We start from the raw sequence: 14,104 nt of genomic DNA on the forward strand, positions 1-14,104 counted from the left end.
TTTGCAGCAACATGGATGGATCTAAAGATGATCATATTAAGTGAAGTAAGTCAGACAGAGAAAGACAAATATCATATGATATCACTTATATTTGGAATCTAAAAAAATGATACAAATGAACTTTTTTACAAACCAGAAATAAACTCACAGACACAGAAAATAAACTTATGGTAATCAAAGGGGAAAGGGAGGGAGGGATAAATTAGTAGTTTGGGATTAACAGATACACACTGCGATATATAAAATAGATAACAAGGACCTACTGTATAGCGCAGGGAACTATATTCAGTGTCTTGTAATAACCTATAATGGAAAAGAATCTGGAAAAAAAATCTATATATATGTGTGTGTGTGTGTGAGCGCATGCACGTATGTATGTATAGCTCAATCACTTTGCTGTACACCTGAAACTAACACAAATTGTAAATCAACTATACTTCAATTTTAAAAAATTTAAATAAAAAAAAATAAAGGAACGTCTTGGAAGTTCCCAGCGAATGATTTTCACTTACATCTCCTTGACCATTACTAGCAGTGAGAGAGGCTGGAAAAGACCATCTTTTAGCTGTGTACATTTGTGACTCCAAATAAAATGTGAGTTTTGTTAGCAGGGAAGACAGAGATGGCTGTTGAGTAGCAAACCAGCAGGCCCTGCTATGAAGGAAACAGATAAAACACAGCTAAAAAACCCATAATACTTCTTGGAGTTATTGGATGATCAGAGTACCAATGGGGATATGCATGTATAAATACTCCAGATATGAGCACATTTTATGCCCGTGACCAGAACAGGGATGGCAGAGTACTCTTTAGGAGAAAGGTAGGTTGTTGATCTGTTTAAAAGTCTCATGCGGTAGTTAAAATTCATCATGTTGCTGAATTTATCAAGGTTCAGAGTTGACCTTCATTACTGTAGAGATTGAAACTTGATTTTTTTTTTTAGCACACTAGAGTAGATTTGAGTCTTAAAGAGAAATTCAAGTTACCCCAACTTAAAGGTAAAGAAAAAAAATCATAGATGTAGAGAAGCAAAACGTTTATTATTTTGCAATGAGAAGTAACTGTCAGGGGGAGCAAAATGCTCACCGAGGATTGCTTGGTGAGCGTGGAATTAGAAAAAGATCAGATAACTCCTCTGAATGTCTAAGGGAATCAGGCTAAAGGCAGGATGGTCTTGCTGTGGGATCAGAAGGCAGGTTGAAGGGCTCACTTCCCCTCTTTCCCTGTCAGCTCTTGTTAGACCTCTGCCTGTGTTGTCTCCTCTTCCCTGTATCCACGGATGTCCTCCTCCCCTTCTGACTGGGACACTCTTGAGAGTTGTTAACTTTCAAGCAGATTACAGCCTATATTGTAAGCTTGGGAACTTCACTGTCTCTACCCCAATATGTATGGAGTTTAAATTTTAACTCTCAGAGGGCAGTTTAATTCTACTTACTTCTAAGTTCTCAGGAGATGCCTCAGTATAAGCCCCATAGGCTGCCTCTAATAAGCTGTTATATAGACATTTATGGTTAAAACCACAAAATGAACATGACCCTTTCATGGTAGAGGATAAAAGATGATGAGGACGGTTTGTAAGTCTGGAGTTGGCTGATCTGACTTAGCAAAAAGACTGAAGAAGTTAACATTTGTAAACAGGAAGTCAGTGTGTGAAAGCCTGAAACCAGGGTTGAATCATCCAAGACTCGAGGAACCCAACTGTTCAGCCAGCATGACTTGGTACTCAAAGAACTCTTAAGACAATGTATGGGCAGCTTTCATGTGTGTCTCAGTAATCTTGTGGTGTCTCAGTAATCTTGTGGAAGTGTAAGCTTTTTGAGAGATCTGAGTACATTGTCCTTGGACAGTCTGCTTTCTCCTCATCACGTGTGTGTCCTTTCCCAAACTGAGAGCTTAGTCAAAGAGGAAGAGGGGCCCTGATTGATTGAGAGCAGTTCTTTAGTGAGATACTTTCTGAAACAATCAAGCTCTGAAGCACTGTAGTTCTAATCATTTCAGGGTGAGCTGGGATTTATTTTGTGTAAAAACTACGAGAGAAACTAACTCTGCTACCTAGTTCTAGGCTGGTTTAGTTGCTCACCTGAATTAATATTGATCTATTTCAGGCATTATATTTGGACCTAATTGTTTTCAGTGCTGTCACTTTTTATTAAAACTGGATGGACGTGAAACATGAAGCCTTTTTCTGTGTCTGTGAGGAAGGAAAATATGCTCTGTCTACAGTCATGAAGAAGGGAGGAGGTGGGATAATTCAGAATGACAACAGTTCCCCTAAAACCTTGGAGCAGTTAAAAAAATTTTCTTTTAATTAAAAAAAATTTAAATTGAAGTATAGGAGCAGTTTTAAAATCTGTTTATTTGCCTCATTTTTGACTCTCAACTTGTCTTTGAGACCACAGATGGAATCAAATAAGCTCTCAAAGACAGAACTCCCCAAACTAAAATGCTATATTATTTTAGGCTATTTTGGAAAGATTTTGGTATGTTTAATAAAATAGTACTTCCCTGAAAGGATCAGGGATACTGTTCAATTGCAGCCTCCATCATCAGCTGCTTTTCAAAATAAACTGTTTATCTTCCAGTTTCAGAGTCACCAGACCTTCCATAGCTGTTGACAGAAGCTTCCTCTTTGGCAATCTGATCTGGTTGGACTATTGGATGTGAACAGCATGGAGCCTAAAATCAAAACACAGCTCTCAGGTTTTAGTGACAAATTTTCAGGATACTCACCAACTGCAATCTGAAGAAATCTCAACAGTCCTTTTGTTACATTAAAGAGACTTGCAACAATATGTTCCATGGATTTGAAATTTAGATGAGATAATTATTTTTTTAATGGTGAGTCCAGAGTTTCTACAATTCCTCCCACCCCTTTTTTTCTTATGAAGTATAGTCTTGGATTTCTCGGTCATAATCAGTATATTTTTAATGAATCAAAATGACACAAAATGGAATATTTAGAAATTTTTTATTACTTTATTCTCAAAGCAGTTCTATACTTTTAATTAGGTTGCTTTTTAATGCAGTGCTTCCATTTGGCTAAGTATTCATAGTAGAATAGTGCTGGTTAATGGTTTCTAAAAGCCATGACAACAAACAAACAAACAAACATAAAAGAATCCTTTTCTATATGAATGTAACAAAACTCAATGGTGGTACTTGGAAATAAGTGGTATTTTTCTCCTGAAACCCAAATTAAATATAAAGGCTGAGATGAACCTTTTGGTTTCTGACCATTGAAGGAGAAGCCTGAAATGATGCTCCTGTCCTCCACCACCACCCACTCAAATTAGAAAGAGTTACCAATCTAATCACTGGACCACCACAGTCAAGGACAGCTGAGACTCTCAAGTGCCCCTACTGAATTGCACTTTGGTCTTCTGTTGTCAGTTCACATTGAAGGATTTATAAAAAACAATGCCAAGAACTTACTGTTCTTTTTTGTAATATGTTATTAAGGATGTTCATTATCAGTGGCTTTTGGATTTGAGCATTTATCAGAATCAACTGTATTGCTTTTAAACAATGCAGGTTTCCAGGCCCACCTCAAGCCTATTCAATCTGAATTTCTAGGCAAGGACTCAGAACAATCTATATTCCAAACAGTCTTCTCAGGTGATCCTGATGCCTTTGGTAGGGACATAGGAACCATGGCACAGTGTCCTTCTTAAGAGGATCATGGAAGAAAGTTCTGTTTAGTTTTAGTTCTAGCACCAGTGGCCCTACTTCTGGGAAAATAGTTTATTTCCTGGATACTGTAATTCATGTAACTGATTCTGTTGATCTTTTTGCATTGACTCATATGAAGCATAGAGCCAAATATGGCTCTTTCTAGCAAAAGTGTAGGGAGAGGGCTTCCCTGGTGGTGCAGTGGTTGAGAGTCTGCCTGCCGATGCGGGGGACATGGGTTCGTGCCCTGGTCCGGGAAGATCCCACATGCCATGGAGCGGCTAGGCCCGTGAGCCATGGCCGCTGAGCCTGCGCGTCTGAAGCCTGTGCTCTGCGACGGGAGAGGCCACAACAGTGAGAGGCCCGCATACCACACACACACACACAAAATGTGTAGGGAGAAAATTATGGCACTTTGGGTATTAACAGCATTCCTATCTTCATCTAATCTCTCTTACTCTCATTTCCTCCTTGCCTCAATTTCTTCACTAAATTATTATTTATTTTAATTAATTAAATGTATTTATTCATTTATTTACCATTTGACCCTCTTCACCCATTTTTCTTACTCCTCATCCCCCACCTCTGGAAACCACCAATCTAATCTGTTCTCTGTATCTAAGAGCTTTTTTCTTTTTTTTTAAAGACTCCACATATAAGAGAGGTCATTCGGTATTTGTCTTTCTCTGTCTGACTTATTTCACTTAGTATAATGCCCTTGAGGTCCACCTATGTTTTTTGCAAATGGCAAGATTTCATTCTTTTTTATGATTGAATAATATTCCTGTGTATGTGTGTGTGTGTGTGTGTGTGTGTGTGTATACACCAGTTTCTTTATTCATCATTCATCAATAGACACTTAAGTTGTTTTCCATAACTTGGCTATTGTAAATAGTTCTGCATGAACATGGGAGTGCATATGTCTTTTTGAGTTAGTGTTTTCATTTTCTTCAGACAAATATCCAGAAGTGAAATTGCTGGATCACATTGTATTTTTATTAATTTTTTGAGGAAAAATTGTTTTTAATTTCATATTTTGTTTTATTGCAGGTATTTTTGTATTTTGCTTTAAATCCTGTTTGGAACAAAATGTGACATAAAAAAATAATAAGTGCTATCTAAATATTTGTATAAACCTTGATGATTTTTTCTTTTCTTTTTTTTTTATGATTTTTTCTTAACTTGAGTTAGGGTGTTTGAATTTAGTGTTTCTTATAATACAGCTTAGGATGATCCAGCAGAAATCACAACATAAACCTGGTTAAAGGTGATGCCATTACTGTCTTGTTTAATCACCTTTTTGCCTTTTTGGGGGAGAGTGCATGGGGTCAGGGGATATATCGTTCCCTGTATCTTATTTCCATACAAGACAAGCAGATAGTCTTCTAAATTTTATTCAGAATAAGATCAGCAGAGTAGAAATACATCAGTGGCACATGTGAAAAAGAACTTGATTCCTTAACAAAATCAGTCCTAATGGGTCAGGAGTGGACCCTAACTGTGCTCCACTTTAGCTGCATTCAACTACCTCTGAAGATAAGTTGGCCTGTGGAACATATTATGAAACAAAAATGAAAACAAGCAACTGGTAGAGCTAAGAAAATCATGTGTCGTCTTAGTTTGCATGAGATGGGGCCAAGATGCTTTTGATCCAAGCCTGGAATTTCCAGGTTAATAGGATGTAGATTCCAGGTTTCTTGGCATCACCACATTTACGACCTCCAGAGACTAGGGCATGGAAGGCACCTTTGCAGATCAAGGGGCCCCCTGAGTCACCCTGGAAAGAAGAAAACGGGCATATACTTGGTAAGTAGCTGTTGAACTTTTTCAACAATCAGCTGTTAGTTACTCAAAGGATTATTATCTGGGTCCTTGGTTTCTTTGTGTCCTGCAGAGTGCCTGATACAGCCCCTGACGCAGTATAGATTCTCTGTGTCTCTGTCTCCATCCAGGACCATGGTTCTGTCCATCTGTCTGTCTGCCTCTCTTTGTCCATGTCCCTGTCTCTGTCTAAGACTATGTATATTTACATCCTTTGGTAATCAGTGACTGCTGAACTTTATTCATGAAGAAATGGGTAGGCATAAAGTTTGAAATAACCCACGGAAATAAAAGAAATTTTCAAAATTATGAATTCCATTTTGGTGCTCATGGATTTGAAATCAAGTTGCTATTGAGACTGGTAGAAAAGAGCAATGTATTAAAGTAAATGTCTTGGTGGCAGGTACTCTATCTTCTCTATTATTTTTTCTATCATCATATGATTGAATGTGGGGCTCTGCACATACCCAACACTTAGTAAATACTTGCTCAATGAACTGATTCTTGAGGACTCACTCTGACAACAAAACAATAAACAAAAATTCTGTCAAGGAAAGGGACAAGGTGATAGAGGGGGAAGCCTGGCCTTTCAGATAAGGAGCTAGCTTTCAAATCTAAAGAGCAGTCTTTGCCTCTGCTGCCAATCACATCAAAAACTGCAGTACTTTGTGCTTGGTGGGCTGTGAAAATAGAGGCTGAGGGGGTTGATGATCTTGGGGCACCGCAGTTACACATGATCTTTGTCATCATCATACCCTCCCCTTGATAATGCTTAATATAGTATAATGTGAATATTATATTGTATTTAAAAAAAATTAGTAATCCATCTGTGCTAGGTAGCCTTCATCACCTGTAAACATGATCACCTATTTTTTTTTTTACTACCTCAGGAAACAGAAGATTTTGAAAAGCATGACTGTTGTTCCTTTTAGTCAGTTAGCAGTTAGTCAACATTATTTAGGAAACACATAATATACATGTGAGCTTTTTGCATTTGAGTTTTAGAAGACCTATTAGTTTAAAGGTGGTGATGGTGGGGGGTTGAGAAGTTATCTTCTAATCACCACTACTGACCTCAGAGTTGGTAGGCTTTCTAAGGGCAGTAATACCCCTCAGTAAAAGTTATCAGATATAGTTAACTATCCTGATTAACAAACACTTAATGAGTGCTTACTACGTGTTGTGCAAGTACTTATGACTCATTTGCATTGGTAGATGAGAAAGCAAAGAGAACACTGTGCAGGATCGGAGGGCACCTTTTTGGAGTTGTGATGCGATGTTCTCCACGCCTCTCCTCCTCGGTGCGGGTGTGCAGGTGGGGCCTGACTGTAGCTCAGCAGCCTGAAATGCCCGTTTGAGTGAGTGGTTCTTACCTGGCAGGAATCCTTCTGGCCTCTGGCATCTCCTGCACATACCATGTTTTTAGTTATAATAGGGTCGTGGTTGTAGTAACTTTGGCTGTTGCAAACTTTTCGACTTATGACAGTAACAGTGACTTCTCGCAGGGTATCAGAGGGCCTTAAAAATTCTGGGTCAGTGGCTCCCCAGCCAATAACCTGGCATTTTGTTCCAGCTTTAATATCATTTTTGGCTCTTGGGTGGAGCAGTTGGACATGTTTGTTGAGTTTTGCGGCCGTGTGAAGCTGACAGATTGAAAAGAGAATAAATTATCATTTGTCCCCAGTAGTATTATTAGCCTGAGTGATGTATGTGTGGTCCCTCTGTGCTAGGAGGGCGTCCCTCTTCTTGAATCTACTTTGGTGGTAGCCCACAGCTGCATTTGTGGTTGCTGCTTTTCTGAACATGCTCTTCATTTCCCTTAGAGCTCAGTGATCCTTGGGGAGGGAGCTTACACAGAGCAGGAATTTTGCCCAGTCTCTAGCAAACTGGCCTTTGCTCCACATTGGATGGTTTGCTGTGGAATAACATCCATAGGTCATGACTTTGAGGGCTGGGCTATTTCCTGCTAGATAGGACCCTTGAGTATGGTCTAGACTAAGTTTGGACTAGACTAAGTATGGTCTAGACTAAGTTGTAACTCACTTCTATATCCCCAAAGTCACTTGCTTGGCTCTGTTGTATAAGTGACTTGTATTTTTCATTTGCTAATGAGAAAAGCATTGGGGAAAAAGCTTGCAGCGTGGATCCTTGGGCCTGTTGGGGTGTTCTCCTCCCACGTATGCGAGCATCAGAGCTGTTTTAACTTGTATAAACACAGCCCAGATGCATCTGTGATAACTTCTTGTTTCTCTCAAGGCAGTAAATGGAGTATAATGGGCCTTTATAAAATATGTCACAATCACCTCGAACAAGGGGAAAGTGCCAACAACATCCTTTTGTGTAGATGATTTAACAACTGAACTGTGCTGTGTAAGAATGTTGGAGAAACTGAAGAAATGCAATGCTACATACCTCAACCAGCATAATATCATTTGATTTAGGATCTGATGTAAATCTTGGGAATCGTATGAATCTTTTAATCTCAAATGTTTGTTTGGAGGCCTCATTCTTTGAGAGAGAGTGTGCTCCTAAAACCACTTTGGAAGACTGGCCTCTGGCAAACCTAAGAAAAGCAAAGAGAATAGACACCACAGAATGATTCTCAAATCTTCCAGTGAGGAGTAGAAATGGTGGAGGAGGCCATATACCTACAGGAATAAGGACCAGCTCCAAGATAACCTGTGTAGGATTAGGTGGAGTGACAGAGGTGTCAGTGGACCCAATCACGAATGGATGATAACAAGGGCCAAACCCATCCCACTCCAATTCCCCAGCCTTGCAAAAGAATATCAGGACTTGTACCCTACTGTGGGGAAAAAGGAGTGAAATACTAAGTGACTGAGATCAAGTTTACAATAAAGTTGTGTTAATTTATATAAAAATAAAGGAACTTATATTTCTCGAGTTTGTGGGTTGTGATTTATATCCACCATTGTTAACTTTTTTTTATTGAGGTAAAATATACATAACATGAAATTTATAACTTTAACCGTTTTTAAACGGTTCTGAGGCATTAAATACATTCACATTGCTGTTCATCCATCACCACCACCATCAATATCCAGAAATTTTTCATCTTCCCAATGTTAAGTGTTTTAATAACTAAAAGGTAAAAAGGCACAACTCTACACTTGCTAATCTGGTATGTCTAAACCTCATCTCAGGGCAATATGGAGAAGTAAGGTCCATTAGATGGCTTTCCACTATACTCATATGTTCTGTCCCCTCAGTTAGAAAGATGATTTAGACAAGAAGGGAAAACTTTCCTCAAGGTGAAAAATCATTTGAAATTAAGACACTTTAGAGTTAGTAGTCATTGAAAATTCCATTGTGGAGATTTAGAGGATAAAAACTGGTGAGTCAGATGAAGAAACAACAGTTTTTTTTTTTTTAAATCTCTAGTCATATACAATTTTAGTACCAGTATTTCAACAGTTGATCTGATTTACTGTATGTTGAATAAAATTATATTTACATCTAGTTATGAAATATATAAATTTTTTTTTTTTGAGATCTTGACAACACCTTGGAGCCATTTGCATACTACAAAAATATCCCATTTTAATGTGTGTTCTCAGGAAACGACTTCAAATCCTTTTTTGGAACAAGGAAAGTGATAAAAAGAATTATATTTGTTTACATGTAACTATTTCATTGTCATGTGGAAAAGAGTCAGGGCAGATTACAATAAAAGCACACATACCCAATAAACACACATATATACATATGAATAAAGATTAATAAAAATTAAAAAGAGCACAGAAACATAGGGAAAAAGGAATAAGAGGTTGTTTTAGGTTTGGGGAGCCAGTATATGGCTGTGCTGGGGTGGGTTTGCATATGGCAAGGCTGTGACTGCTGGGAATTACCGTTTTTTGGTTTCTACCAAAAGAGTTTATTCTGGTTTATTTTGGGAATTCCAGCTCTATTTGTTGAAAAGTTTGTCTATTGCAAAATCAGGATGGGGATGAAATTTCTCAAAGGATGTAGATTGGATTTCTCAGGATTGATTCAAACCCAAATTCAGCGTACTCACTAAACCCAAAGCTTTGGAGGGGAAGGATGATATAAAATCCCTGGGATTACTGATATAATAGAAAAGATGGATACATCCATAAATAACTAACACAGGAAGGCTGGGAGATACAAATGCAGGATGTGGAAGATGAATTCTGAGTAGGGGAAGGGTGCTGAGAAAATGTCTGTTTTTCCTTCATCTTTTACCAATTTCCTTGATTTGTTAATGGCTTTGAAGTGTTTTAGTTATTTTTGTCTCCACTGGGACATATGAATACCAAAAACAACTCAAGCAGACCATGAATGTTTTCTGAACTTTCCATTTCTAGATATACTTCAACTGTAATCTGTACTACAGAGGTCAATTTTTTTCTGCCCACAGGATACCTGGAATTACCTGAGTTCTAGGATCCCACCTCCTTACCTAAATCCAGGTATGAATTCCCACCGACGAGAAGTGACAATACTAGTGTCTCTTTTGCACAGCGCAGTGTTTCTCCACAGGTGGTCTTTGGCCCACCTGCGTCAGAATCATCTGGAGGTGTCTGGCTGCACGGCACCCCTATAAGCCCCGTGCCAAGCCCCTTCAAGCCTCTTATTTCCTCTGCCACTCTGCTTTGGCACTGAGCAGTGTTTCTGCTTAGACCCATTCCTCTGGGTGTGTTAGTAAAGGTAGGGTCCCTATTTTTGGAATTCTCTTGCCTAAGAGAGGAGGGAACTACCTGGCTGTCAGAGATGGGCTGTCATGGTTTTATCCCATCAACACGACTGGACCATGATATTTGTTCCTCAGTGATTACCATGGAAGGTACAGATATTAATATAACATTAGATGACATTTATTAGGTTACTGTAGTGTGCCAGGTTTTGTGCTAAGCATTTTACATATTTTCCCTCATTTAAACCTCACAACAGCCCTGTGAAAGAGGTATTATGATTATCCCCATTTTGCAGATGAGGGAATTGATGATCAGATAAATTGACGAACTTGAGAAAGTCCCACCAATATTAAGCGGAGGCTCTGGGATGCAAATGCAGGGGGGATTAAAGCTTCTTTTGTTTGAACCTGGGGTCTGGATTGGTAACCATTCTACTCTGGGAGCCTTGAGTGATTTGGGATGGAGTGAGGCCATGTGGAAGGGGCTGGGTGGGAGTGAGGAGGTTCCATCTATTCACTGGCTAGGCAGGTGAAAGGATGGGGGAGTGTTCAGTGGGAGAAGGCATTGGAGGAGACTAGGGAAGACAGTGGACAAGAGTTGGTGAGAGTTTTGCTTCTGATAAATTGAAATGCTGAAAATGTTATACAAGAGGATTTTTTACTGGTTTCCTTTTATAATTGGCATGGCAACTAATAAAGGGGCCAAGAGACTAAGTGAGGAACTTAGTGTGGATGGGTAGTGAGAAGGGAACACCCCAGATTTGGCCCCCTTCACCATTTTGCTGAGAGAGGGGCCTGGAGTTGGTAAGCTTTTTTCGTAGGATACTTGGGAGTCCATTTGTGGGAAGCCACCATTGAACTATTTCATAAATATTTTGGATTTCACAAAGCTTAATGTTTTTCTAAGCACCAATCTGCGTACATTTTTACACCCAAGTGTCCTGTAGAGGAAATCTGATCCACATATTCTGCAGTTCTTTAAACTACAGCCATTTAAAATAATAGTTAGCAATAGTTTTTTTTTTTTTTTTTTTTTAATTCCAGGATCTCTTTTTCCCAATTTTTCAATTTGGGAATCTATTTCTACTGAGTCAAGTTCACTTGACAAAATTTAAAATTCAACTTAATAATACTATTTACCTTTGGATAGCAATTTATGGCTTGTGAAGGACTTCACATAGTGTTCATTTAGCTTAGCAACAACCAAAACCCAAAAAATCCCCTCCCCTCCAATTTATTTCCTTTTTTCTATCCAGCATTTGTTCAGCATTTATAATAAATCAAGCTCTGTGTCTGGGGAGGTTATAATCCATTTGAATGTGTAACCACAAGCATATCTGAAGATGTGCATATTCTGAATTGAATGAACATTTATTGATAGTCACCCTCTGCTTAGCTGGTCCCCAGGGGACAAGTGCCCTAGAAAAGACAGAACTGATGAGGACACAAGGGTGATTTCTGTGACAGCAAGAACCCTGCTTAAATGAAGTAGCCATGTTAAATCGGAAATTAGTGGCTTGCTATTTAGAAATAAAACAGAAGTTCTCACAGTTTGCAGGCTTCAGAATTTCTAATTTGTGTTCAAACAGTCTCATTAAAATGGAGCAACCAAGCAAAATCCCCAAAATATGGGAAGCAAGTCAATTCAGTTGTTCCATTTAGATATAACTGATGCCTAGAGAGTAAATGATTATGGCTAAGAGGTTCTTAAGTGAAGTGCTGTCATATTTGTAAGAAAAGGAGAAGGCCCCATCTTTTCTTAGCTTATTCAGGCAAGAAACATAAGGAAGAAACATACAAACAAACACCAGCCCCCGGGCTTCCCTGGTGGCACAGTGGTTGAGAGTCCGCCTGCCGATGCAGGGGACACAGGTTCGTGCCCCGGTCCGCGAAGATCCCACATGCCGCAGAGCGGCTGGGCCCGTGAGCCATGGCCGCTGAGCCTGCGCATCCGGAGCCTGTGCTCCGCAACGGGAGAGGCCCCAACAGTGAGAGGCCCGCGCACCGCAAAACAAACAAACAAACAAACAAAAAACAAATCACCCCCAAGCCGAAACAAACAAACAAAACAACAAACGCCAAGTTAATTTTCTATTGCTTTTCCTTTTGTGATGGTAGCGGCATCCCAAGAAGGGTTTTGGACATTTTTAGCTGAAGTAAGAGAATCATAGAATGAGAGGTTATAGTCCGTCTTTAGAAAATCTTTCATTTTACGTATCCCAGAAAAAACAGCTCTCTCTCTCTCTTTTTCTTTGTAAATCATCTATACTTTTTTTTTTTTTTTTCACCTAGTTAGCTTGTTGCCCCTTACAGCTGTGATTCCCGAACTGTGGACCTCAGACCTCTGCGGTGGGCATTGAGCAGAGGAGTTAAGGTAAGGGGTCTCAAAAATCTATTAGCAAAGCAGGCTCCTCATACGTATAACAGTAATAAGAGCTGCAACTTATTTGCAGCTCACTAGGTGCTAAGCATGCTAAAATATTTAAATAGATACTATTTAATCCTCAAAACCCCATGAAGCAGTTATATACTACTATTATTATTTCCCATTTGTAAAGTGGGGTGCAAACTCAGGTTGTCTGATTTCCCCTAACAAGGTCAGGAATACTGCCGCTTCATAACTGTTGCTGTGTTCCCAGGCATTACATGAAGGACTTGAATTTGTCTATTGGGTTGCCTAGATCTCCCAGAAAAGGAGAACTTGGGGCAGAATCGCGGATGTGTGAGAGGGTAAATAAACTCCACCAGTTGGTCAGTTATCACAGAAGCTAAGGGTAGATCAAATTCTCTCCTGGGAGAGGCGAGCTTCTTTTCTAGCCAACTTGAGGAAACACAGTAAGCCTAATACTCACCGAGAGTGGCAGTGGGCCGCCGTCAGCACCCACTGTGGATGGATTAGCACGCCCCCGCAAATGTGATTGCCGCCATACTGCAGAGAAGCCATAAATGGCCTGGAATGAGGCGACACTTCTCTCCCACCGATAATCTCCATGTTGAAACCTCCAAAAGAAAACCAAAAGATTTAATGCAAAAGATCTAAGCAGATTATTTCATGTAATTCTTCTTTTGACAGCCATTATATAATTTTTCAAAGATTAAAAAAAATCTTTCAGTCACCTAATAGTTATTATAATTTTACTGATGAACAACTGTATAATACATTACAGTTTAGAGGGAGCTACATGGAAGTAAAAATTATTTTCATTTATAATGTAACAATACAATCACTAGAAAACCATTTAATTCCCACATGTGGTAGGTATAGGAGATACTTACACTCTGGAGTCATGTAAGTCCCGGCTATTAGGAAACATAGAAAAAAAGAAGAAAACGTAGTCATTTCAATGGCTTAAATTTAAGAAGCCCAGATGAAATATTGTGACTGTATTGGTGGAGGAAGAAGAGGGTGAAGACTGAGTTTCGATTTTGCAGATTTAACCTTCTCACCACAAGTGTTCTAGAGGTAAAGTTTTTCACACCTAAGATTAAAGGTATATATCAGTTTGGGGAGTTTCGGAATTGTGCTTTGAGCACTTTTTAGAGCAAGGTATGTGTGCCATAAAGTACTCATTTCTGTAGTTAACCATTTTCAATATCTGTATAAGTATTCATGTTATAAATGGTGGGAGAATAAAAAATATGCAAGCCATAAGAACTTAATGAAGTTCAAAGATGTTCATTGCTCTAAAGTAATACTTACTATTTTTCCTGGCAGAAAATGATGCCTATCATATTTAGTTTCTCTCTATTTTTCATTTGGACATAGATTTATTATGTAGAGAGACGTGGAACCTTTCACAAATCACGGCTGCTTTACAATAAGGCTTAGCTAAAGCCTGAACATCATCCAGAGAAACCCATATGTTTTGTAGCAAATTTATTCGTAGTCATGCCATTTTCTCTAAATTTGACCAAATTTGGTTAAATTTTCATTACAGT

General features: G+C 39.0%; 1 protein-coding gene across 1 annotated transcript; it reads right to left on the minus strand.

Annotated features, from left to right (window-relative positions):
- Window positions 1–5,047: 5,047 nt before the first annotated feature.
- Window positions 5,048–13,577, minus strand: GZMK (granzyme K). Its single transcript, XM_027101121.1, has 5 exons — window positions 13,442–13,577; window positions 13,018–13,165; window positions 7,903–8,053; window positions 6,864–7,133; window positions 5,048–5,446 (listed from the first exon to the last, which is right to left on the minus strand). The coding sequence occupies exons 1-5, from the start codon at window positions 13,503–13,505 to the stop codon at window positions 5,285–5,287; spliced, it is 795 nt and encodes a 264-aa protein (XP_026956922.1). The 5' UTR covers window positions 13,506–13,577; the 3' UTR covers window positions 5,048–5,284.
- Between the last annotated feature and the right edge of the window lie 527 nt (window positions 13,578–14,104).

Source organism: Aethalodelphis obliquidens, unplaced genomic scaffold (genome assembly GCF_003676395.1).
Source record: "Aethalodelphis obliquidens isolate GAN/ISIS:26980383/991018 unplaced genomic scaffold, ASM367639v1 scaffold4, whole genome shotgun sequence".
Classification (NCBI taxonomy): Eukaryota; Metazoa; Chordata; class Mammalia; order Artiodactyla; family Delphinidae; genus Aethalodelphis; species Aethalodelphis obliquidens.